The sequence below is a fragment of the Patagioenas fasciata genome, chromosome 1, assembly GCF_037038585.1.
Source record: "Patagioenas fasciata isolate bPatFas1 chromosome 1, bPatFas1.hap1, whole genome shotgun sequence".
In the NCBI taxonomy this organism is placed as follows: domain Eukaryota; kingdom Metazoa; phylum Chordata; class Aves; order Columbiformes; family Columbidae; genus Patagioenas; species Patagioenas fasciata.
Genome location: NC_092520.1, coordinates 172,188,615 through 172,215,117, shown reverse-complemented (window position 1 = coordinate 172,215,117; position 26,503 = coordinate 172,188,615). Strand labels below are relative to the sequence as shown.

At 38.8% G+C, this 26,503-nt stretch overlaps 1 protein-coding gene across 4 annotated transcripts in view; it reads right to left on the bottom strand.

Moving 5' to 3' along the window:
- Nucleotides 1-588: 588 nt before the first annotated feature.
- The window catches only part of NR1H4 (nuclear receptor subfamily 1 group H member 4), a 40,627-nt gene continuing 14,712 nt past the window's right edge, over nucleotides 589-26,503 (bottom strand). For 3 of the 4 annotated variants that reach the window (XM_071800472.1, XM_071800468.1, XM_071800473.1), the window contains 8 exons: nucleotides 25,047-25,409; nucleotides 19,046-19,198; nucleotides 15,304-15,437; nucleotides 14,686-14,784; nucleotides 13,494-13,593; nucleotides 11,873-12,019; nucleotides 2,761-2,874; nucleotides 589-1,434 (listed from right to left, as the gene is read on the bottom strand). In XM_071800472.1, the coding sequence (XP_071656573.1) occupies nucleotides 1,196-1,434; nucleotides 2,761-2,874; nucleotides 11,873-12,019; nucleotides 13,494-13,593; nucleotides 14,686-14,784; nucleotides 15,304-15,437; nucleotides 19,046-19,198; nucleotides 25,047-25,409 (1,349 nt within the window). In that variant the 3' untranslated portion in view covers nucleotides 589-1,195. The remainder of the gene's footprint in view (nucleotides 1,435-2,760; nucleotides 2,875-11,872; nucleotides 12,020-13,493; nucleotides 13,594-14,685; nucleotides 14,785-15,303; nucleotides 15,438-19,045; nucleotides 19,199-25,046; nucleotides 25,410-26,503) is intronic. The other variant, XM_065844104.2, reaches the window with a different exon arrangement.

The following is a 26,503-nucleotide window of genomic DNA, read 5'->3' as shown; positions in this document are numbered from 1 at the left end:
TTGATCTAGTCCAACCCACCTGCTAAAGCAGGTTCACCTAGACCAAATAGCACAGGAGTGTGTCCAGGTGGATTTTTAATGTCTCCAGAGGAAACTCCACAGCCTCTCTGGGCAGCCTGTTCCAGAGTTCTGTCACCCTCAAAGTGAAGAATTTTCTCCTCATATTCAAATGGAACCTCCTATGCTGCAGTCTGTGCCTGTTGCTCCTCATCCTGCTGTTGGGCACCACTGAAAAGAGTCTGGTCCCATCCTCTTGACATATGGGCAGCCAGGCAAAGAGCCCTTTCTACAATCCAGTATCCTCCTCGCTGCCAGCGGTGCTGGGCCACGGTTTGCAGGACAGCATGATCAGCACATCGGTGTCCCAGATGTCTGGCTTCACGTTTCTCAGAGCAGACCCAGGCACAAGGAAACCAGCCACCCTGCCTGCAGCCCCTGGTAGCATGAGGAGGCCTGCACCACCTCGCCACAGCGTTTGAGCACACCTGATGCAGAAATGTTGCTGATGGTATTTTTTCAGAGCTGCTAAGCCCCAGCAATCAAAAGTTTTAAAGTAAAACGACCTGTGATGCACTTCCACAAAGCATAGATACTGTATAATTTTTACTTTGAAATAATAATGCAAATGAAGTTACATGTTTACATCATGAGCAGTTGTGTGTGTGTGTGGCATCTCTCCATTACATAATTTTTCATCTTCTGAAGAGATAAGAGCTTGTACATCTTACATGAACACATTTCACAGCTGAACAGCAAATGACTATAGCACTGATCATTTCAGCTGCTTTATTACCATAAATATCTGGAATATATTCTTTAATGAAGGCCAAGCACAAAAACACTGCAATGAAAAAAATGTGAATGGAAACCTGCATTTCCCCATTTGTCAAGAGAAACTGTAACTGCCATCAGCTTAATTGCAGCAGGAATTAACAGGGTTCCTCTGAGGAGCTGGTGGACTCTTTCTGATCAGCAAATATAAATACAGAGACAATTATACTCACTTGTGAAAAATCTGCTAGCTATACAATATTGTGTGTATAGTGAATAAAATTACTTTTATGAACCCATGGCATGTTTCTATAAAAATGCAGTAAAGAACATTTAATATACTGTGGGGTATTTTTCTATGAAAATAAATGCTATGCGGTCCTTTAGAAGGATATTTTTCCTAAAATAAAGTAAAAAATATCCATCACTGCACATCCCAGATCTCACAGAGAAGAGGTGTGAATTTGTGGTCATTCACTCTCCATGACATCAGCATCTCTGCGTGATGATGGTTAAATGTCCGTAATTCTGTAAGACGGCCCAGAAGACACGCAAAGTGTTGAGGGTTATCTGGGTGGTGAAGTTTGCAGAATTTTTGTAGAATATCCAGCAGTGGTTCTTGAAGCCTCTCCACAGACTCTCTGTCCTTTATGTACTGTCGATCTGGTTATGGTTTTAAAAGAAAAGAAGTAATTAGCAAATATATGCTCTGATACAATGGAAATATTCACACTCACAAAGGAATGTAAAATATTCAAATATTTACACTGGGCACTGATGTTCACACACAGCAAGAATATTTCTTGTCAAATCGAGAGGGAATAAAAGTGCTCTAACATTGTATTTTTGATTTGGGGTTCTCATGCAAGCTTCCCGCTTCTAGCTAGGGAAAACTTTCAACTTTTTCAAAAATTGAAGAGTTTTAACTCAGAAATGTTTCTCTGGGGTTGAATCATTGTCTCCCAATGCAGTTCTGCTCCTGAGTACATCCCACGACACATTGTGCCAGCTGAGCAGCACAGTGTAAGGTCTTGCAGAGGTAGCACAACCAGGGAATTTGATCAGCAGAGAAGAGTGTGCATACAGGTCACCAGAGAGAAATTAAACATCTTCATCCTCAGATGAAATTTCTTTGTTAGAAAATACTTGTATTTTATTTTGGAGAAAGTATGTGTTTGGAGAAGGAGGAAAAATGGAGGATGAGGTTTTTTGTTACTGAAATTTTTGGTGTAAAAAAATTTCCTGAGCCACACTGACTCAAGGAGCTATGGAGCTGCTTCATCTTCCCATCTTCCATGGAACCTGATTTGGAAACCTCAGTGTCTGTCTTCTGTTCTGAAGCATCAGGCTTCTCTTCTCCCATTCCTGTGATGGCACTTTGCAATTTCTCTATATGTTGTAGGTAGAGCTGGTTAGTTTCGTGTTGTCAAAGAATTAGTTTTTACAGCAAAGCCTGTAATCAGGGCTGAGACACTATTATCCTGATACTTCTGAAATGTCAGTTTCCAACACTTGCCCTCATATTCCAGAGAGAAACTTGCTACTGTCCTTCTGCTCTTGTCAGCTGGTGTTTGTTCATAAAGGCTGAAGACCCTCATTGCCATTCTCTATTCTAAGTTATAGGGTTTCCCAATTTACCTCTAAAAATGTGACATTCCACAATGGTCTGTGGTGATATGCATGTAAGCACATCTGGGATTTTCTGAAAGGAAGAAGCCTGTTACGTTAAGCAGTTTAGAGATACCAGTAATTTTTTAAAAAACAGGGTATTTAAGCACTTTTATTTTTTGTATGCAAAACCAGATGGTGCAGCAGGACATTTGGAGTCTGGATTTGTGTGCTTGTTTTCTGGTTTAACAGCTGAATATCCTGAATAAGCATGTATACTCATTTACTCTATGTAAAATGTAAGTTTTTACAAGTCTCAGGTCACGCTCCTTGTGCTTTCTTTCCAATACCACTAATATTTAATTCTGGATTAGCAGTTACCTGGAGACATGATAACTATGGCTGTGAGCAGTGCGTATTCTTCCTGTGTCATCTTCAGCTCTCCAATGCTTTTATAAAAATTAAACATGGGAGTTATGAATTCATCTGAGATACCTGGGAGAGAAAAAAGTTATAATATTTTTTTAGTTATTGAAATAATATGGTTTATTGCCACACAGCAACCATTTAGTATTTGAAGCCTAAACTGTCTTGGTGGGAGAAATTTACTACACAGATCAGGCCTGTTGCAAGACAGTTACAAAAGTGTAAGCACATCCCCCTTTTGTTTTCCGGATGACAGTAGAAGCAAGCAAGTGCTGGTAATTTCTTTTCACATGGTTTCAGAGTTTTTCTTTCAAGTAACTCCTTTTCCCCTACAGGTTTGTCCAGCTAGCTCCTCAGGACAAGTTTCATACATGGTTTTCTCACTATCTGCTGGTATTCTAACTGTCTTCTGATTCCAGCATGCACAGTTTGCGTAACAGTCCCCATGTTCCCTATCTTTACATTAGTTATATGGAAACATCTGAGGATGTATGGTTTATTTCTAGCCCAACTCTACAGCTAACTGCCTTGGGCAGTTGCTTCAGTTGTCTCCATAAAGAGTCTTAATTGCCCCTTTTATGTAGCCTGAAACTTTAGCTAGATCTAGGACTACCTGTAGTCCAGGGTAAACTTGCTTGCGACTCCTACTACCTTAAAGCACAGACTAGTGTATTGTAAAGTACAGAGCCATAAATAATTAAAATCCAACTCAGTTTAAGGATGGAATCATGCAATTCTCTCGCCTTTGGGGTGACCAAACTGGGGCATGCTGACTGGGCTTCCTTTTACTGACTTTGTCATCAGGTCACAATGTTCTTAGTTAGCCTTAAATTACAGATGTACTTCATTCTGCTTTTTGGTGTAAAAGAGAAGTAGGTCCTGTGACATCAAATTCATTTTTTTTAAACTGGTGAGTCACTCAGAGTAGTCACTTGACTGTTCGCAATGGCTGCTTGCAACTCTGAAGCTGTGGCACCAATGAGGTACAAAGATCTAAGCCAGTGGTTTTGCAGCAAGAAGCCTTTTGGTCTTCCTTGGCTGAAAGGATGGGAACTTCCTCTGTTCCCACAGAGGAGGATCATAAGATTTTGTGTCATTTTATACATAATTTTGAGCTGTTCTGGGAGAATACTTAATAACTTGGTGTGGAAACCGCACGAAAGAAGTCTGAAGTCCAGGACTGTTAAGGTTTGGAGTGCCTCCAACAGGGGAAATTCAAAATGAAACTCAGCAGGTGGAACTCAAAGAAAGGTGACATGAAGTCACTTAATTATGAACAAGTCACATTTTGCTCTGACTGTGGGAACTTATTCATTGGGATAGTTATGTGTCCCAACAGAGCAAAAGTATGGTCTTGTAGGATGTGGTTTGTTTCGTGGCTGGATGGTGTGTTTAAACATGTGACATGTACAACCTGTTCACTTCAGATTACAAGCCACAAGTCTTGGTTTTGTAACAAGTTCAACACTGTTGAGAAGAGTCTAAGTCAGTTAAGCTGATACATGTGATGTGGGTCAGCTCATCCTGTGGAAGTTAGTAACACAGCTGGAGCTTTATAACGAGCAAAGAATTGTCATCACATCTAACGTTCTGTCAGGTTTATGTCATTAGTCATCAGTGTTACCTATTTAAAATTTGGAACACTTCTTATTGCTAGCTTTAGGGGAACTGCCTGGTTCTCTATTGGGTAATTTTAAATGCCAAAGTTCCTTGCAATATGGCGTATATGAGGAACACACACATGTGACACACCCAAGTCTTAGAGTTCATGTGAAGCCAGAAACAGGAAAAATAAGTCTAGCTGAGCCATAGAGCAAAGCAAATGAATTCCCTTCATGAAAGTGAATAGCTCAGCAATGACATGAAAAAAGTCCAAGACAAACTGGGTATTTTTAGGAATCTCTGTGCAAGGTATTGTGCCTCTGGGCACGATCATCTTGGCAGCAAACAGGAAATGGGAGGAAGTGGGCTGTGACTAAGTCTCCCATCATTTGTTTCTCATACTCACAATTCGATTTTTTTTCTCTTTTTTATGAGGCGGGGGGATCAGGTTAGTTTTCAGCTGGATGAATTCATTGGTTTTCTGACCACAAAGCTCCTCAAGTCCTGGTGTCAATATAGCAAAAGTGAGATGAAAATGATGCTGATGAACAGGGTGTGGAGTAACTAATTCAGGTTCTCACTGGTCGAGGTACTGACATTAAGAAACTAAAGCATGGGTGGGTGAATAGAAATAATAGTATAGATGTACTCCAAACAGAAAATAGAAGTGGTGACAGGGAGTAAAATGGGATGTTTCAGCAACACAACTGTTATCCTGCTTTTACTAAAGAGAATGGAACTTTTGAATCTTTAAACAGATATGTATCACAATACAGTTATGAATTAAACCATGCAAAACGAGCAATTTGGAGACTAGGATCATTTTTGCTTGGTTACTACTTTTGCCCTCATCCCACCTGTACTGGAGTTTCCCTGTTATTTCATCACCCTGTATACACTTTACAGAACCACTGTTCCGTCACAAGAGGGGGCTGTTTTCTAATGTGATCGAAAATGCTTCAGTTTGGATTTAATAAGCTCCACCGGCAAGCAGAAAACCAGGAAACAGATGTTTATAGTTCTTGCTTTTTTTTTTTTTTCCCCCCCCCTTCTTATCTACTGTACAAGAAGTTGTCACTTCAATTCAGGTTATCAGAAAAAGAATTAAATGTGATTTGGTGCTTGTAACTGGAAAGGCTAGGGGAGAAATGAATTATAAGACTTTTCAGATGTCATTTTTACAAATCACAATCCAGAAGTGAAAATAAATGAAATCAATAAAATTATATTTCTCTCTTCATTGAGAATAGAAAAGTTAGCTCCTCTTTATTTAGATCATACAAGAGCTCTGCCCACTATCGTGTCAGGTAGGAAGAGCTTCCTGGCCCATGTTAATGGTGCATACTTCTTAACATTTTTTTTTCCCAAAAGGTTTCCCAAACTTAGTTTCACAGCAATAAGAAGATGCTCCTCCTTCATGTTGCACTGTGCGTCATTCTGAATAACATGGATTTCTGCCTAACCGCCAGCCTAATTCTATCATCTGTGGGAGATACTGCAATTAATTTGATTGATTTTGCTGTGTTAATGGATGACTGGCTGTGAACCTCAGGGTAGGCAATGGGAAGTACTAGCTTTACTGAATACAGACTTGTAGCATTAGACTGGAGCAGATTTAAACCCATGAGCATTATTCATTCAGCACTCCTTACTTCTTGCACAACTTAATTTCTATCCATAGCTTGAGACAAAGCATGGTTTTAGACCTGGCCTTTTTTATAATTTTGATCCTATGATTTCTCTCTGAAAGTAAAATGACTGATACTTTCATAAGGTTTGCAGTGTCAGCCCATAAATAATTATCTAGTTAACATAATCCTGGAATATATGTTTCTACTGTGGTATCAAGTCAGTATTGCCAGGTTTTTGAGACCAGTATTCTCTCATCTATTTTAGCTGTTGATTAAAACTGCGTAGATTAGTCTATTGCAAGAACAAAGCTTGAGAATAAGTACTAATTAACAGTAAATAGCACTGTGTGATTAATACAGATAAAGAGATTTTTTTCTTGATAAACATGGAGGTGCCAGTGAATATTAAACCAAGGGTATATTAGTAGCTGTTTTATGAAAATTAAATATATCAATTACTTGCAAAATTACATATTCTCTTTCACTCTCTTTCATCTACCGGAACTGTTTTATATGCTGCATATGAGCTTTGCCTTCTAGCCTGTTCAAATGCATCAGCGACTTTTAAACATTGACCAAATTCACCGTGCTGATGCTGAGAGCTGAGGAGGGGAAAATCTAGCCAGTAGAGAAGATACACCAGAACATGTTCATGTGATCTCTGTTTTGTCATCACCTTGTAGAGGCTAAATGGCCAGCTTAAATGAGAGGGTAGTATGTGCCAAGGAGAACTCACAACCAGGATAGGAAAAAGAAAAACACAACATCTTCCCAAAAGTGATCATCATCACTTGTGAAGCCATCATTTTCAGCAAGGAAACCTTATTTAAAAACAAACTAACTAACAAACCAAACCTGCAAGGAGGATGCAAACGACATTGCCACATGCCATCCTTCGGCAGTGGCCTGAGTGCCAGCATTCAGGAGGGAACCGCGATCTGGCACACATCAGCAGCATCTGCGCTGCCTTGGGCTCGGCCGCATAGGGTGAGCCTATTTAAATAACTTTTTGGCCTGGGGAAGCACGCTTATGCAGAAGAAAAGAGACTGGGTCCTCTGGCATCTGGTCTTGTTTTCATGGGTATAAATTAACTCTGTAGATAAGTTTTAAACACTTCTATCAGTTTTATTTGTAATTCAGGAACACGGCACTGGCTAACTCAGTGTGGTAGATTGTGCAGTACCATGTATGAACAGAAAAGCACTTTCCTACACTGTAATTTAAAGTGGTCCTAATTTCCAAATATTTTGGGCAGTGTGCCAGTTTTGGGTCGAGTCACAGGATAGTAGATGACTCCTTCTGTATGGATGCATATGACCATTTGGAGCATTAGACCCCTGTGATTTGCAGGTACGTTCCGAAAGAAGGGGCTAGATACTGGCTAGGGTGCTTTCTCTTAGATTATTTGGACTCAGCAGTGAAGATGATTTCATTTTTTTTCTTTGCCCAAACCCCAGCACAATGAGGTTTTTAAGGAATACAGTTACTCAGTACTAATAATCAAACAATAGAAGCCAAAGGCAGCATGATTAAGTACCTGTTGTTCCAGTGCCAAATTTTGGCCTTGGTTGCAGAAGTCTCTTGTCCAAATCAATGGAGACTTTATATCCACATTCAAGGGCAAAAGGTGGCATCTTGCCAATACTTTGAAATTGTGGCTATTTCTTTTTTCCTTGTATCTTATTGTACTTCAGCACCTGTAACCCATCCAGGCAGACAGCAATATATTTCACAATGTCAGGTGTCCTGCTGCAAACTGAAAATTTGGGTCCAGATTCTTCCATTTCTGTCCATATCAGACAGCATCTTATGCCCTGATACTGAAATTAGTAGGACTGCTCTGTAGAATAAAATGATGGAATAAAAATCTGAGGCTTTTCATGACCACTGAAAGCCTTCCTTAGGAAAACAAGCTAAAAATGCTAATTGAAAAAACGTTCAGTATTTCAGCTCTGTTTTTTAAAATACTGTACTGCTACATAATGGGGAAAGCTTGCTTTCAAAAAAACAGAAAGAAAATAAACTTTAAATTACTAGGATGTCAGCCTTTCACAGAATAGATCAATCACTCACAACTGGTGCATGCATTGTGAAGCATCAAATAAGATTAGTAAGTTGCACGAACTCTTATTATCATTAAATAAAATGTCTACATTTCTCATTAAGTCTCAATATTAGACTGAGTGGGAGAGGATTTCAGTCTCAGGAGCAGTTAATGAAAGAATTTCCATAACACTTTATAGAGAACGACCATAAGGACACAAACAAAGGCAGTCACTGAGATGCACCAGGACTCGAGCAATATGTTCAAGCTAAGAAATAAAAATACACCTCATCAGCATGAGAATAAAAGCAAAGGCTGCTAATGCTCAAAGGTCATCATCACCAGATCTCTGGCTTTTTTATCAGGAAAAAAAAATTCATTCTGTACAATCAGACTAGGGAAGGCATAAATATTAATAGGTGACAGCAGCTTCCAAGCAGACATGGTGGCAGGTGACAGAAGTCTGGACAGCTTGTGACTTTTAGGCAGAATCCCCACCCCTGATTTTAGGAATACAGGCATTAAGGCTTCACAATAGGATTTATGTGACATTCAGACAATTGTCTGCACCTAAAAATATGTGGATAGAAGTTCTGACTAACAGCAATAATTTATGGCTGATGGCCTGACAGTGTTCAGGACCTTTCTGAGAGCCGTGAATAATCCTGATGCTTCTTCTCCATTTGTTACCCATAAATTTAATTTCTAAACTCTCAACTCAGCAGTGTTTTTTCTGTGTTTAGTCTTGTTTTTCAGTGAGGTGTATGCAAAAAACGAAAAAAACCAAAACCAAAACCAAACCAAACCAAAAAATCCGTATCTCCAAATTAATGTGTAATTCTCTTGGGTTTTCTCCTTTATTTGCCTTGGTTTTAATCTCTTCTATCCATTTTATCTCTTGGACTGGTCTATGATGTGATAATTGCCAGCTGCAGTTTCTAGTAGTATGTATCCTTACTGGTTAAGATTGGAAGAGGATGCTTAAGTTTCTGACTTAATATCACATTTAGTACAGGCTATTATTCAACCCAGATCCCTGGTACAGAGCCCTGTGACATGCAGGGGTGCAAACTGCATATTTAATATTTTTGAAACCTGTATATGTAAGCAATGATAACAGAAGAATTTGGATGCCTTTATTTCATTTTGTTTAAACTCGGGACACCTGAAAATTAAACCACCAAAATAAAGATGTTTCAGTAGCAGCTATTTTCCAACAATTATTCAATTTGCCTAAATGTGGAATTCTGGATTTTATCATAAACTAAAACAAAACATGCAGCCACATTTCACCAATGTGAGCTTTTAAAGTCAAACAAAAAAAACCAACCACCTCTGGTAACTTCCGTGATGACAAGCAAGGATTCCTATGAAAATTCAGTGAACACTGAGAAATACACTGGGCAAGCATGCGAGAGTCAATCCTACCTATTAAAAATCTTTCCTCTTATAAACCAATTTGCTCTCATTTTTGGTGCAAAGGCAGTGATACAACTGACCGAGAGGCAGTTACCAGGACTGAAAACATAGGCAGAGGAGGCATTTGAAAAACAAATTTAAGCCTTTTCATGGAGGAGACGTTGCCAGGTTGACAGATACACTCTAGAATGCAGCAATGTCAGTCCAAAATGAAAGACTCTGGACCTTCTGAGTGACTTCTAGGTCTGTACCGTAGCACTAACAGTTAAATAGCACCAGTAGCAGCGCTTAAGTTAACACTGCTACAAATGCAAAGATTTGCAAGCTGCTTTTGTTGCTTACTGTCACAGCCCCGTAAGTGGAGCCAAGGAAAATGTGTTTAAAAAGACTTGAATTTGCAGAGAGTGGAGAAATAAAAGCGATGGAAAAGGATATAAAGGATATTTTGTCCTGTATTCTGGCTGTTAATGGAAGGAAATAATGCAGCCAGCAGCAAGTAACCTGGATAATACATTATTCTCCTGTAATAAAGGAAGGGAGCAATTCTTCCAGCACTATTTCCTCTTACATTGCTGACTTGAGGATAAATCTTTTTGAGAGCCTTTTCCAAGCACAGTAAGGTATATATGTGTGTGTATATACACATACACACTTTAAAAGTTATCATGATTCATGTCTTGCAAACTATTTAGCCCAGGTTTTGTTCTGATCCAGAACTCCTTTTTCATTTACCTTGGTCTTCGCCCCCACCTTCCACCTCCCTCAGTAAAAAAACAATTGCAGGAAAACCTTATGTGGAATAAATAATACCACATTTTAAATCATTACTATCTTTAGGTCTAGTAATAGCTTGCAAAAAATGATGTTGCATCTCATCTGGACTCCACAGTTGCAGAGAATGAAAGTATTTTATAATTATGAGTAAGGAAAAAATAATTGGTATGACATAATAGCTTATGTAGTATTCTGGATCAAAGTATTTCCTGCTTCTGCTTTTTATTAACAGTTGACACTGCACAAATTAGAGGCGCAGAAGCTTCCAATAACCATGTATTCATGTGAAATCATTTCTCTAAGACCTATTTTAATTAAAAAATTAGGTTATATTCTAGTAGAAAAATCTCTTAATGAAGGTATTTGGATACATGGCAATTCATTACAGTTGCCAGGAAATATTTCTGGCGTTCTTGGCACACCTCTCTGCCCATAGAATCTGGACCAGAGGCCATCCATATCACTCTCAAAGTCGCCATTTCCACTCCATCAAATAGCAGCCTCTTGTAATAAATTAAAATGAAAAATAAACCAACAAACCCTATAAAAACTAAAACTAGAATTGAGTGTACCAGGCCAAACTAAATACACACCTTCAGAGAGTTATTCGCATGTTTCCTATCTTCTTTTCATGGTTTCAAATACGTAAGTATCTGTCTAATTATTCTTATGTCAATAGTACCTTCATATTACTGATTTAAAGAGTTTCAGAACTGAGTTCAAGCCAATTTCTACGGCTATTATTGAGGTTAAATATTATCATATCTCTTCTCCTTCTGACCATTAAAAAGGAAGGCCAGAACTCAGAGTCAAAGCATTCTCTCTGATTGTAGACAAGACACTTTGATTCAGAATTTTTGTTACATTTGAATTTTGAATGATAGGTAGCTGAGGGGTAGATAAAGCTTGCCAGTCAGTAGAGAAAAGGGTAAAACATTCAGTATTGCATCACTGGGGCACAAAGGATATGTAACAAGCAAAACACAACTTTTCATGCTTTAAGGAACAAACAACATGCAGCCCTTGATAACTTTCTTAATTATTAAGATTCATGTCTAGAGCCAGTAGAATTTGTCATAGCCACTGAGCCTTTGATGGACCTTAAGAAGCAGAAAACATACTGAGAACATGCCATGTTTATAATTCTATGCACCTTGTGCAGTGTGATTCAGTTTTACCAAACTGACCCTAACATTATGTGTTTCCCTACAGTCATCTCCAGCAACATCCTAAAATCTTTTATTGTTTGTTTCTTTCTCATAGTAATTGCATTTGAAAGTATAATTGTTGATCTTTTATATGTATAATTTGAAATGGTGGTACTTCATTGTTCTTGAATGCTTATAATTTGAGACTTGCACTGGGTTTATTTGATACTGCGTCATCAAAATACTCGCAATGTATTTATAAAGAAACCTTTACCTTATGACCTTTAGACTTAAAGCTGAGTTACATTTGTTCTAGTTAATATAAGAACATTCAGATAAACCTGTTTCAATGCTAATAAACAATTTTACTAGCTTTTCAAGGGCAAAATACTGACACAGAAGTGCAATTGTGTGGTTTGGTTTTTTCCTCTTTAAACAAGACACTTACCACTATTACGAATTCTTTCTTCTAAAAGAACAGTGTGTCCCGTAGGAAGTTTCCTACTGAAGATCTCAGCTGAACGGAGGAACATAGCTTCTACTGCTGAGCCCTTCAGCAAAGCAATCTGGTCTTCATGATCAAGGGTTTGGAAGCCTGGGGGAACATTTGAGATAAGTAAGGCAGCAACAGAAAAGTCCCCTCTACTTCCTCTCCTGAAGTTTTGACATGTGAGGTGCTACATATCTGATTAACCTTGGTGCTGGTGTTAGCAGGGGTGACAAGTGCCGTGGATTCCAGAAAATAACTGAAGTTTATGAGAATTAGACTTGTGTTTCAGCATTCATGGTACTTTAAGAGGAACATGATAAGCAAAATTCAGTGGTGTAGCACAACCAATAGTGGAGATTTTGTCTGCCTGATGGCATTGCCTAACACTTTCTGCTATGTTGCAACCAGGGCTCTCTATTTGACTCTCCCTCTGCCATGCTGCTTTCAGCCCTTTCTGTGTGATGGCAAAAATCAGGATTCGAAGCATCTAATTTAGGATATTTCATGTTGCCTTTGGACTAAGGTACTAGTTTACATGCAGGCTTCCTCCTGTGTTTTAAATATGTGTTTCTCTTTTTGAAGGGGAAGGACTCTAAAACTCACTGAAGAAATCAGAAGGAATTTAGTAACTTGTGTGAATACAGAGCTGCTCCTCTGAAGAAGGACAAGGAGCTGAAGATCATGGGAAACTTTTCTTGTACTTGCCAATACAGGTATCCACCTTATACCCACCCTCTGATTCTGTGAGGAAGCACAGAAAAAGATAAAGAATGAAACAAAACAGTGATAAATCCTGCCATATGTGCCCTAAGTCAACAATGAAGACAGGAGATTATTCAATTACAAAGCTCCTTCCTTCTTCATTCCCTGTGAGCCAGTATCCCAGTTAGCATAGAAAAATACATTTATGACTGCAGTGCTAGGCTTTGGAGCAAGCCTGTAACACACAGAGAAAGGGTCAATATGATGGGAATGTCAGGAAGATGGTGTTTTCATACAGCTAAACATTACAGTTCACCTTCCCTAATTACAAGGAACCTGTACCATGCCCAGTATTTGCTCTTGAAGTAACATCAACTAATGATAAACTCAGGTTTTCAGTGCTTGTCCATAACACACCCTGCAAGGACCAGAAATACTGGTGCCAGAAACTAGGGAAAATTCTTTGTTAGGACTCACAATTCAGTGGTGCCATGACCTAGAGGTTTTGCTAAGAAAGGCAGCAAAATCAGTGAAGCAGAGTCTGGCAAGAGTTAGTGGTAATTTAGAAGCAGACTATTTGGCCTTGCAACAATATATGAAAATAAAATCTCTCTAGAGACACAATCTTTTCTCTGACTGTTTTGTCTGTCAATAGGTAATGAGTGCCACATCTCAGAATGTCAGAGTTTGAATTATTGAATGTATTATTCCTCAGCACAAGCTCTTTTACTTTAGACATTGTCTGAAGAATGCATATATGTCTGAGGAGGCGGCATTTTTATATAGTCTTCAAAATACACACAACAATCTCCAAATGGGAACCGAAAGGCATGTAAGCTATGCAAAACAAAAATTTTCCCCAACACACTGGATATACCTGGTAGTTTTTTAGTGAATTCCACAAGAACCTGCACATGACTGGTGGCCATTTCTGTTAAAATCAGAAAATTTCCTTCAGCACTGAATTCCTCGTGTAACTGTTAAAAATCAAACAAAAAAAAAATCTGTTAATATTCGTTGTCATTTCACATTTAAGAGCACGAAATACAAGAATTATTAGACTGGATAAGGCGAGAAGTACATCTAATCCTGTAATTTGTCTCCAGTGGTTGTCAAAAACAGGTATTTGGGAAGGCAACGTAAGAAGTAAAAGAAGTAGACAGTGTCTTGTCTTCACTGACATGTCTTGCAAGTGATGATTTAGGCGTTTCCTGAACTAGCAGTTCGATGCATACAGTAGTATTTAAAAAAAACCCTCGCTATCCATGAATTTGTTAATTTCTTTTTTTTCTAATATATTTTGGGGTTTGACCTGCTCAACCTCCCATGGAAATACATTCCACAAGTTAGTTATGGATTATTCAGTGCTCCCTCTGCAAACTGTCTTCCTTTCAGTTTTCAAAGTTGCCAACTTAGGAAATAGTTTTCTACACAGTTTTGTTTCTTGTTTTTGTTTGTTTGTTTTTAAGATTGAACTTGACAGTTTTGTGAAAACAAAACAAAACTAAACTAAACTGTCTTTTAAACACTTTTTTCCTCTCCTCCCTGTTTCCCAACCTTTTCCCATCCTACCATGAAAACTTACAAGAGAAAACTTAGAGAGAAAAAGGAATTTCTAAAAGGTAGAGAAGGAAAGGGAAGAAGAGGGGATGAAACAAAAACCCAAACCTGGAAACTCTGGGGAATTTGGGTTCAAAAAATGAAATATTTTCAAGCTTCCAGGCTGGTATTTTTATAGAAACAAAGGCTGGCTGCAGGTCAAACTCAAATCACTGCCTATACTGACAATGCAAAAAACCGAGCTCCAATCATGGAAGTTAGATTTGAGCATGGAAGTACATTTCCGGAGTTGAAAGCTTTTTTTTAGCATTTAAGTTTGATAAATAAAGATGTGATCTAACTGCTGACTGAATGGGAGAGATTCTGCCCCCTTGCAGTTTTAGCTGTAATCTTTTACCCATATTTTTTCTATTTACTACACCTATTTTTGCTAAATGCAAACATTTTCTGCTGTGTAATCCCCAGCTTCATTATCAGCATCTCAAAAACAAATTCTTCAATGTACTTACTAGTTTTTTTGACACCTCCTGTGGTATTTGTTGTTTACTGTATGAATCCATGATGTAACCAAGAAGGTTCTGCTGTTCTGGGGTAAATTCTACTTTCTCCTATACTGGCAAAAAAAAAAGAGCCCATCATGAAATATAGTCATAGAACTGACCTAGCGTCCCTTGCTTTAGGCAAAAGCTACACATCTATTTCTCACACTCGGAGACCAAGCAGACAAGAGGTTTGCTTGTCACTGAGATTTCTATAAAAGGGTAGAGAAGAGACATGTATAATGCTTCTAAACTGCACGAGTTTGTGTGGTTTATTATTTGAAATAAGGAAATGTTTAGCAAATAACTGGGTGTGCTCAAACTTTAATAGCACACCTCACCATATGTGATATATACCTGACATACATGACAGAAAAAGCACTTTATGGATTTTATGGATGCTTCACTGAGATTTGACTAAAAGTATCAGATCTATACTCAAGGTATTTCCTTGACTTGGTGTGAGATGGAGCTTTATTTAATACAGGCAGCTCCAGGGAGTTCACAAGTGCTCTGTATTCACTGTACAAGCCACATTCAGTTCAAACATCACCACTACTCTACGAACTATTACAAGAATTTTCTTACCCTGTATATTTTAGTTGTAGATGTCACTTGTTTCATGTCATGGCCTTCATTATCTTCATTGACTGTCTGATCTGGGGGCTGTTTCACATTTTTCCGTAGCCTTTTTGACTTGCATTGTATTTCTGTTAACAGACCTAGAACACATAATACAACAGATAGCAATTGGATTTATATATGCCTCAGGCACTGAATGGGTACATAAACATGCCCATGAATGCCCTTTACACTAACGAACCTGCTTACCTGAGCAGATTATTTCCTGAACATATCATTATCTTTGGATGTGAATCTAATGAGACATACTAAGTGTACACTAATGAGTAGTCTAACCCAGCAGAAGCCCATCTGCAGAGCAAAATGGTTCTGGTGACCCAGCATCCATGTGTGTGCATGTCAGGGGTCATGCTTTGGACCAGCTCTAATCTGATCTTAAAGACAGAAAACCCATTAGGGATGGGAGTGCACTGGAGTGTGTCTTTAGTTCAGTTTCATCCAAAAGAAAATCGCTTCATGTGGTCCAACACCCAAACCCAAGCACAGTAAATGGGGTCAATTGGAAGACTGTCGTCAAAAGTGTGTTCCTCATCCGATCCGAAAGTACTAATCGAGCTGCAGCTGCACTTACGCGAAGGGCACTGGCTGTTTTCAGTAATCTTTAATCAATATTGTGGCTGTAGTGCAGAACCTTCCCGCTGAAAGCCCTCTCAGAAGAGAGGACTCCAGGGCTTTAACCATCACAGCATCACTGTACAGACAGACCAACAGCTGAAAATTTAGGCTCAAAAGTAACTCAGGCTGGCAAATGTACCTGTAAAATGTATTTATTTAAAATGTCACCCAGTTGGTCTTGCTATTTTGCATTTCATTGTATTAGAGGACTGAATAAAGCCCTGGTTTTAGTATAGAGTTTCACTTGCCTTAGTGAAAGGATTTTTGCATTTGTGGGTTTTTTTGGTTCTAGACTACATTTCAGCACCTTGAACCAGGGAGTGTCCTTGTGTGGCTGTTTTAAAAACTGCAATTTGCTTGTGCTAACAAAAGAAAGGGAAAATAGGTACCCTACACAAGCTGTGGAAGACAGCCAGAAAGCACAAATGAAAAAGTAAATAGCTAAGTATTAATCTAAAAATAAACCTATCAGCACAGGACTTTTTTTCCCTCCTTTCTTTCTTTTTTTGAGCTTCTTTCAAGTATCCTTCCCATTCTTCACTTTTGAAAATGCAGAGCAGGAAAGGAGGTTCATTCAGTCATTATGTGATGGTGGAGGAAGATACCATGAAAACAGTGAATTTCGTTGTGAATGTTTTTAATTTCCTGTTTGAGCACTATATAAAATAACCTACCTGAACCACTGAGAGAAGAGGAAATTTACATGATTAAAATAAGACCTGCAAATAATACCTTGAAAGGGGGGAATGGGAATGATGGAGATAATTGGTATCGAGACATGTAATTCTTGCTGCTGCACAACATCATAGGTTTCTTTTTCTAAACTATTCACTGCATTCTTTGGCAGTGTTAATGGCCTCGTACTGTTTTCTAGCAGCTTAGGATCTGGTCTACTACCTTTCTAGGGAAAATTTGGTTTACGTTTCCCTCAAACAGCAAGATAGATTTTTCTCATGCTTCCTGCTACTGAGTAGTACCTTGACATCTTATTCTGGCTACATCTAAGTTAGCTGGAAAACTCATGTGAGAGACAAGACTTGACTTTTTACCTCAAAGACAGATAGATTTCAATGGATATTAGATGGGTATTAAATAAGTATTAAATTGATATTATCTTCCAGGAAGAATGGCAGAACCTGGGTCCTTTCTAGGTAGACATTTCACCCAAGAAACTTGCAGTTTGTATCAAAATGGCAGCAAATGACTGAAACTGATGCTTAGTAATTTTGATCTGTCTGTGGTTTGTGTCTAAAGGGCAGGACTAGGATTGTCGAGTAGCTGTGCCATAAATGTTTATAAGACATTACCTCCTTGTTCAGAGGGAAAAAAGAATCCACAGATCTTGCAATTACAGTCCTACAAAATGAGTAAGTGAAACAAAGTTCAAGGCAACCTTTTATTTCTTAGCCATTTTTTTTCAAATAAATGCTCTATACTGCTAGAACCTTCATGTTTTACTGTCCTGGATTGCCTTGAACTAAAAGCAATTACACAGCACACTCCTCCTTAAAAGCCATTACATTGTACCTTGCCAAACATCCTCATTGCAGTGCATTAGAGTATGCTTATGGTTAAGTCATGAGCATCACGAGATATCCAGTGTTTCCATTGCAGGGAGTCAGATGGCAGTGGCACTTGCTGGCTTTTGTTTCCCGTGTGCCAGTTTGTGAAAATGATAGGCCAGTTTAAAACTTTCATGTGGGCCCCGTAAGTATTATTTACACTGACCTGTTTTTTGTCAGCAATGGGTTGCTTATTGTCATACTGAGCTACTCAGATTACTCTAAAGCCTCAAAATTTTGGAACAATGAATCTGGGGCCAGCACCACAGTCCCTTAACACGTAGGGACACGTTGAGTCCTGTTGTCACAATGGTTGTGTCTGCTCATGTATTTACATATTGCCTGAGAATACGTGATATCTTAGGATCATTGTAGCCTGTTAAATTTTCAGAATGAAAGATTAATTACATTATGCTAGCAATGTATTCCAAATGTTGATGGAGCTTATTGTTTCTCACAAAACCAACAGTTAATATAGCATCTTCTGATCAGATTGAGGGATAGAAGCATATTAAAAATTCCAAGTAGATTAATTTCCTGTATGAACCTAAATTGTTTTCACACATACGTGTATGCTAAAATGATTGGAGCTATCAAGGAAAATAAATTGCAGCCTTGTTCATGGAAGGCAGAAGAGCAGATGTTTATAGACTATTTTCAGTAGGAAGCTTGCAAAAATAATTGATTGGCCAACATTTTACTCAAAATGGAGTTTTAAACAATTTTAAAGGTGCACTCCAATATCCTTGTTGTGCTAAATTATTCAGAGTGGAGCTCAAGTTCATAAGATGCCAGTCTGAATAGAATATTGACTTTAATATGAAACATTATTAAAGTCTATCACCTTCATTTCTGGAGACGGTTCTACCTATGTGCCTATATGCAAGGCAGGAAAGTCTATAGTGCTACGAGAAAAGCTAATGAGACTATAAAAAAGGGCTAGCCCTTAGCAAGCTTTGCCTGATTGCCGGGTGAGGTCTGGGAACATACGCTTGGCAAGTCCACAGAAACTTCCTGCTAGTGGCAATCCTCCTCTTTTCTCCAGAACGGCATTGTTTGAATGCCAGAATCCGGACTTGGCTAGCAAGAACTTGACAGGGAGAGCCCCAGGTAGAGTAGCAAAGGGAAGCACCAGGACTTGTCTGCTCTGGCTTCCACAGCACCATGAACTCCTCACTCCTGGGGAGCCTCCTGTAAACTTGCTTCCCCTGGCTGCTTTCCCTTCCCATTCAATGGCTGTCATCTAGTGTAGGACAGCCTCTCCTTCACCATTTGCTCAGCTCTTATACCCTGTGTCCTGGACCACCAACTAAATGCTGTTGCATATACACACAATTGTTTCTTTCAACAGGATTTGATGAACAGGTGTGGCTTTTCACCTGCCAGACAGCATCTTTTATAGCTTAATTATTAAAATATTTATTTATAGCTTTATTATTAAAACAAGACCAATTAAACAAATACAGTATTTGATGTGTTCTCCACACACTCAGATTGTATGATGCAAATACCTGTATACATACATTCAGCCAACATGCCCATTTGCTTGCATTTCCTTAGACGGCACTCCTGGCATTTTCTCCTCATGTACATGTCCATCTCACAGTTGCCTCCATTTTTGCACTTGTATACTGCGTTTTTTGTGATGCTTCGTCTGAAGAACCCTGCACAACACAGCAGTGACACAGATGAAAGAAAACACTCAAAGAAGCAAAGTAGTCAAGCTGAAAAGCAACTCCAGCTCCAATAGGTTTCTGAATGACACCTGTTCTGCTGCACCACAAGTTTCTTTCAGTGCCTGGATAACTGTATTCTTGCTATTTGTATTGAGAATAGTATCAGAGTCTTATAATTTAATAACATGATAAATCACATGCCCAAATATTAGATATTAGTCCAAAGTAAGGCCCTGGAACTGTGAATGTTGGGAAAATTCAGACCCGAATCTGAAACCTACCAGGGGCAAGTCGAGCACCAGCACTGGAGCTGCAGGTTTTTACCATACAAATAGCCAGAGAAAAACAATATGCATCTGTTAAGTGTCTTGAGGTACAGGATGGGCACAAACAGAGCTGAGTAACTCATCCGCGCAGGAGGTTCCTGTACTGTTGTGCTTACACATCCCCAAGTTTAATGAGGAAGCTGCACTGTATCTGCCTTTTGGACACGTGTCCTCCTCCCCTGTTTACCAGATACTGCAGACTCATTCACTAAGTATTGTCCAGCTGATGAGTTAAGCAGCCACTTAATATCACCTGCGCAGGCAGTTCTACTGGTATCGTCACTGAATTTGCTTCAAAATCGCGCAGTGGTAACTGCAAACAGCAACTGACCCAAGAAATCAAGAGGACCTTTCCTCAGTCTGTACAAATCTCTGATTTGACCAGGGCCCAGCACATCTCTGAAGGTGGAAACATGGGAAAAATATGGAGTGCTCAAGATATGAAATGTAATTGACTAAAAGAGTCATCACAAAACGAGAGTTGTTGCTGCCAATCATGACTTGAACATTTCCTGAATTTATAGTTTGGCTCAATCTTTTTACATCATGCTTTGTATGGCAGAGATTATTGAGTATGAACTACAGAGCGAATTAACTCTCTCTGGTGTAGAACAGAAGCTTAGTTTTCCTCCCCATCTGAGGGCAGGTTTCTGAAATAGGGTCCTGGGAGCTTCACTGATTTACAGTGCACTTCAAACTAGAGCTCTGCGTAAATTTACACTACCCAGAGCTATTCACAAAGCTTTTGCTTTCTTGTTGCAACTGCTTGACACAATACAAACACTGTTATTTTCCAACCTGGTACTTCAATGCACTAAGAGAGGCAGCAGATCAGACCCAGGCTCCCATATTCAAATTACAGTGAAAATTCACACGTGAATCTGAATTATTTTCCATTGCAGATTTTGTCTGTGCTTTTCAGAATGCATTGAGCTAAGATACTGTCCTGCTAAATCTAGGGAAGATAACAGATGATGCAATGATTTTGCCATTGTCAGATGACAATTTCCCAAATTTTGCACATGTTTTTATAATTGCATAATCTCTTCCAAGCACCACTGTGTAGCTACCAGTAAAACAATTTCACTATCTGGTCACAAAAAAAACAGATATTTCTCTGAATCTGCTGTATTGCCTATTTGAAATCTCTTCCATGCACTCTGTTTTATTGGCTTCTTTTCAGATAAATACACTTGACTGGCATCAGTCTCTTTTGAAATGCAGATTACTTAGAACCTCCAGCAGCCCCAGGTATTATTTTTAGTCATCAATCAAGTGGTGGTTAATACCTTACCATTTACCAGCCAGGAAAGAGAGAGAAAGCCCTGGGTTTAAGCTGTAGGTCCTCAGTGCCACTTAAAGGCAACTGGATCTGCTTTACATAATTTATGAGTTTTATTTGTTAAATTTAAATCCTGTAATTCATGACACATTAATTAGTAGTAACTGTGGAAAAGCTCTGCACAAGTATTTATGACATTCTAAGTCCGACTGATGACTTTATCACTCACCCTGTCCACAAGGTGTTGCTCACTTTTCCATGGAGGAGCAAAGAAAAAGCTTCAGTAATTTTTTTTTTTTTAAAGTATGTAAGAATGTGAAAGAAGAATGTGAAACTACAGGTTCAAAAAGCTAAGAATCAATATGATTCAAGCAGTCAAATTTTTTCTCTTGAAAACAAAGTTTTTCAAAAAATGAAATGAAAAGTGAAAAAAATTTTTGGCAGAAAGTATTCTAACCATACTCTTGCTTTAGTTTTATCATGAAGTGACTCTGGAATTATATCCTTGAACAGAAACCATAATTAATTTTGAAATTAGCTTTTTTGTACAAGTCAAATTTCTAGATATGCTCTTTACTAATAATTCAAAATTAACTTAAACTGCCTGCAATATTTAATGTGTAACTTTCTATATTAGGAGGGCTTTTACAAAAATGCAGATACAATCAGAAATGGCATCTGTTAGAATAATGAAGGGGCAGCCGCAGAAGCTGAAGGTTTTTCTGGCACAGTCTAAATTTTATCTGATCTTACCAAATGACAAAAAGCTCATGTTGGCTGGAAATGTTGAATTTGCTTTGTTCTCTTAGCTAGTCATGAATATGATTAATTATGACTAGAGCTGCTCCAATGTTATTGATGCTAATTTTTCTTATGGAAATTATGAAAGTTGAAGGAGGACAGCTGTTAAAAATGTACATGAAAATTTTGTATGTATCTCAGTTTACCATCCTGATGGCCAACTGCTTTGGGTTTTTGCAGTTCACAACTGCTAACAAAGCACCTGCTCCGCTCTGTCAGGATGTGCCACAGCTTTCCTTCTACCCATGCCCACGTGGTGGGTGGTAGCGTGAGGAGATTAAAGCGAGACCCTTCACTGCAGGAGGTATTCCCAGTCTGGTGCGAGACACACCAAGCATTATGAGGGGCAGTTTGAAGATTACAAAAGCTCTTACCAACAGCCTGTGCAGAGGGAATTCATGACTGGCTTTTCTCATAGCAGAACTTACTCAGTGGCTTTACTGAACAAGCACAATTCTATGTTGCACTTGTTCTGCAACATCTGAAAATGGTCCATAAAACCCAGTATCACTATGAAGACTAAAGCTATACCAAAAAGTCTCTGACTTTATGCAAATTTGTCTCAGAAATTATGTTGACAGCAGCAGTCTTTAAAGCACTGTATATTCATCACTATGTTGTAGCAATGCCTGTGAACTACCTCATCCTTTACGGACCACAACTGTGATGCTATTGTTGTTAACCAAGGCAGCATTTCCTGAAGTGATATATTTGAAATGGGAGAAACCTCAAGGAGGCCTTTTTTTTTTTTTGGTAAACCACAGGCAGATCTTGTATGAGAGCAAATGTTCTGTTTAATCTGCCTTTACATAATATGTAAAATGTTAATTAAATAGTTCATACTTATTTGTTAATGGATGGTAAAGTATTAAAAAATATATATATATATATGTGTGTGTGTGTGTATACTCCTGCCCATATCTTTAGATAAATGTTCACATGCAGGATGATAAATAAGATCTTAATATTGTTCCTTCTGCCCAAGAACAAAAAACCAAAAAGAACGGAGGGTGTTGCCGAATGCATTACCCAAGAAAGAAATGAAAAAACAGTAAAAATAACATATTCATCACAGAGGACTGAATCCTATAAAAATATGCACAATGCCTCCCACTTTGAATAAGAATGTCTGCGGCATCAATGGAGCAGGGCTGCTTCAAGGTGAGCACCAGTCCTGCAGAAAGTGATCTGTATATTATACTGAACACACATTGAGCATGAATTAACAGACTCGTTTCCAAAAAGAAGGGCTAATTGCATACTTGGATGCAAGATGTGAGATAGTTCTTCTACTGCACTGATAAGAGCACAACTGAAGTACTGACCCCAGTTTTGGTCACCATGCTCTGAGGGTAATGTATAGCCATATGAAAAATTCCACAGATACACAAGAATGATCAGAGATCTAGAAAACATAGTAACCTCTTCTACCTTGTCGAACAGAATTACTATCCTCAGCACATCTTTCTACTGAATCAGCTGGTACTTGAGTCACCTCAAAAGTTTATTGCAGAAAAAGAACACTTTATCTTTAAATAATTCAACTTTTACTATGTTTGAACAAGGGTACTATTCTTTGTAAATGATGTTGCAGTCATGAAACGGTGAAAACATAAAATAAATTATCCCAATAAAGCAGTAAAATTATGGTTACATAGAGTGATTCAAACTGAAACAGTAGGGAGATGAAAGCCTATTTCCTCTCACAATGGATTCTAGTCTGAATATGTACCTGGTGGATTTAACATTTATCCTAGAAGCATTCTTTACAAATTCCATAGTTTGTAATTGTGAGTTGTTGAAAAATGACTAAGCTATTTAATAATGAAATTAATAAACAGTAGGAATAGCTAACTAACAAAGTAAATGTATCAATACTTGGAATCCTCACATTAAAATTAAGGTTAATCTGACTTATAATGACGGCATTCATATAAGTCAATTAATATTTTTTGACTTTGACATTATTCACGTGGACAGCATAAAGAAACTAATTTCTTGTTTATTGGAATTATTGAGATTAACTGTATGACCCTTGACTGTATTCATTTTTAGAGTGGTTGACCAGTGTGGTATGTTGTACCCTCAGAAATTAATTGGTAGTAGATAAAGCAAAACCACCAAATCAGTTCAAAGTTCACTCTCAGTGACAGTGAGCTCCACATTAAGATATTTTAGTGCTTCAGTAATGTCCATGCTTTAGCCTTTATCTGTAGAACAGAAATAGTAATGAGATATTTGTTCACAGAACAGAATGAAAAACTGGGACATTATTTTTCTTTCTATAACGTACCTCAGCCCTGTCACAGAGTAACTGTCTTTAGGTGTAATAGTTATTCCATTAGCATAACCTTTTTGTCCCTCTCTGCTCAAATACCTGGCAATCATGTTTCTAATAATCCTAATGATTTTCTATGTGCCATTTATCCTGACACCGACTTGTGAATATTGTGAATATTCTAAGAAGCAAGATATTTATCAGATGCCACCTCTTTCCTGAAGAAGCTCTCTCCCTAGGAATAGGCGCTATCCCTTCAAGCAAGCCTAGAATTAGAAATCCTTTTGTTTCACAAATCTGACGACACTAGCTGTATCCTTTGGGAGCTGAGGGAAAGAAATTCTCTGGGAACAGTCTATAGGTGGGAGATGACAGCTTTCATTTCTTTTCAATACACACCACAGGAGGCATTTGGGCTGGGTTCGCAGCTGATTTCTAAGGTAACCTCGCACTGAACTCCCAGGAACCTCCATGGGTTTGGTTCCTTCCACAGGTAGAGACCATAGAATAGTTTGGGTTGGAAGGGCCCTTCAAAGGTCATCTAGTCCAACCCCCTGCAATGAGCAGGGACATCTTCTCAGTCAGATTGCTCAGAGCCCCATCCAGCCTGGCCTTGAACGTCTCCAGGGATGGGGCATTTACCACCTCTCTGGGCAACCTGTGCCAGTGTTTTACTACCTTCACTGTAAAAAATTTCTTCCTGATGTCTAGCCTGAATCTCCCCTCCTTTAGTTTAAAACCATGACCCCTTGTCCTACCACAACAGGCCCTGCTAAAACGTCTGTCCCCATCTTTCTTATAGGCCCCTTTTAAGGACTGAAAGATCAGCATCAATAGCTGACAAGACAGCAGAGCCAGCCTGCCAGGCCCCTACATGGAAGCTGTTCCTCAGTTTACCAGGATGTCTTAAGAGCAGTAGGTTGGCCAACTGTGCTCTATATTCATCAGACAATGGTGGAAGACACTGCTAATCTGTCTTGGAGAAAATACAGAATAGTATCCACCAGATCCAAATGTAAATCTCAAAAAGGATGGATCGCTCAGATACAATTAACAAGAAAAACAACACAAGAAAAACAAAACAAAACAAAAATCAGAAAATTCTGTGCTTATTAGCTGAATTGTATTCTGTAATTGATTTCATCTTACCTTTGCATCCTTCACAAGTAAGAGCATTGTAGTGGTACCCAGAGGCTTTGTCACCACAGACCACACAGAGCTCTTCTCCTTTCACTCTTCCTGTGGAGTGACCCAGTCTAGGCTTTTTGGCTGCAGGGATATCCATTATTTCTGTCTCCCTTGTGAAAAAGGTCTCTGAGGGTATTCTCCTGAGCTCATACATCCCAGGGGTATACCATTCCTCATGCTGTGGAGGATAGAAGCCTAGGTTGGAGTAATAAGGTGGTGATGAAATCTGAGGCTGAACTTGGGGAAACGGCACACTGCTGTACTGTGTGTAAGGTGACACATCTGCCTCTTGCACTGGAGAACTCATTGGCTCTGAAAGGACACCTGGAAAATAATAGTGCAAAAATGATTTCTGTTATTACTCTGAAACTGCAATTGTTGGAGAAGTTTCTGCTTCCAGACATCCAATTCAAAGACAAGGCATCATCATGAAGATTGCATTATCTGAGCTCAGATTTGCTGTGCATCTTGCAAATATGTTGCAAGATATTTTAAAAGTAACTTAGCTATTCTTAGCCACTCCTTTATTATTGGTGGAAATGTCCAGCACTGGTCCTTACATAAAGTAATCTTTAAAAATACCATGCAGCTAACTGTGTAAATGTTCAGTTTACAAGAAAGGACAATCCAAACCAAAAAGAAGCTAGCAACCTACATTAGGTCTCACAGCAGAAGTCAAGAAATCCAAACAAAAGCCAAAAATCCTATGGCATTGGTGAAACTTAGGTCAAGACTCAAACTTCATGTTAATTTCTGTTTAATGCTGAACGAATACATCATGATAGAGAAAAACTGCACCGGGGAAAGACAACAAGAGTGAGGCTTAATTAGGAGACTAAGAACTTGAAAGAAACCTTTTGAGGTTTCCATGAAGGAGCAGGGAAGATATTCTGAATATAAGTGGTGAAATCCAACCTTCTCACCATCCACCCTCCAGTGATCACCAAGGCAGCCTCTGTAGCCTGGTCCACAGCCCCTACAAGCCAGTACCAGTCAGTGCAGTTGTGCAGTTCTCAGATGAAGCACCTCTGAGCCAGCAACAAACTTGGCAGTTGCAAGCTTTCCTGTCAGGACCCACACAGTGTCTGGGGGCTACCTTAACTTTGCACGTTAAATAGCAGGTTTAAAAATGAAAACAACATCTAGCAGTCCTTAGTGTAATTAAAATCAAGCTCATGCCAAGCAGCTGAAAAAAGTGGTTTAAAAGTTGGTTGCAAACTATTTCATATTTTCTGTTGGAGAAGCCCACGTCTTGCTGTTTCATGAAAACACTGACACAATTCCTTCATTAGTTCCAATGGGAGAATCTGAGAAAAATAGTACGTATTTCCAGGAAGATGTATGTGCCAGGTTAGCTGAAATAGAGGTAGATTTCCATGCAGTTAGAATGTTTTCTTCGTAGTAGCTAGCACAGTATT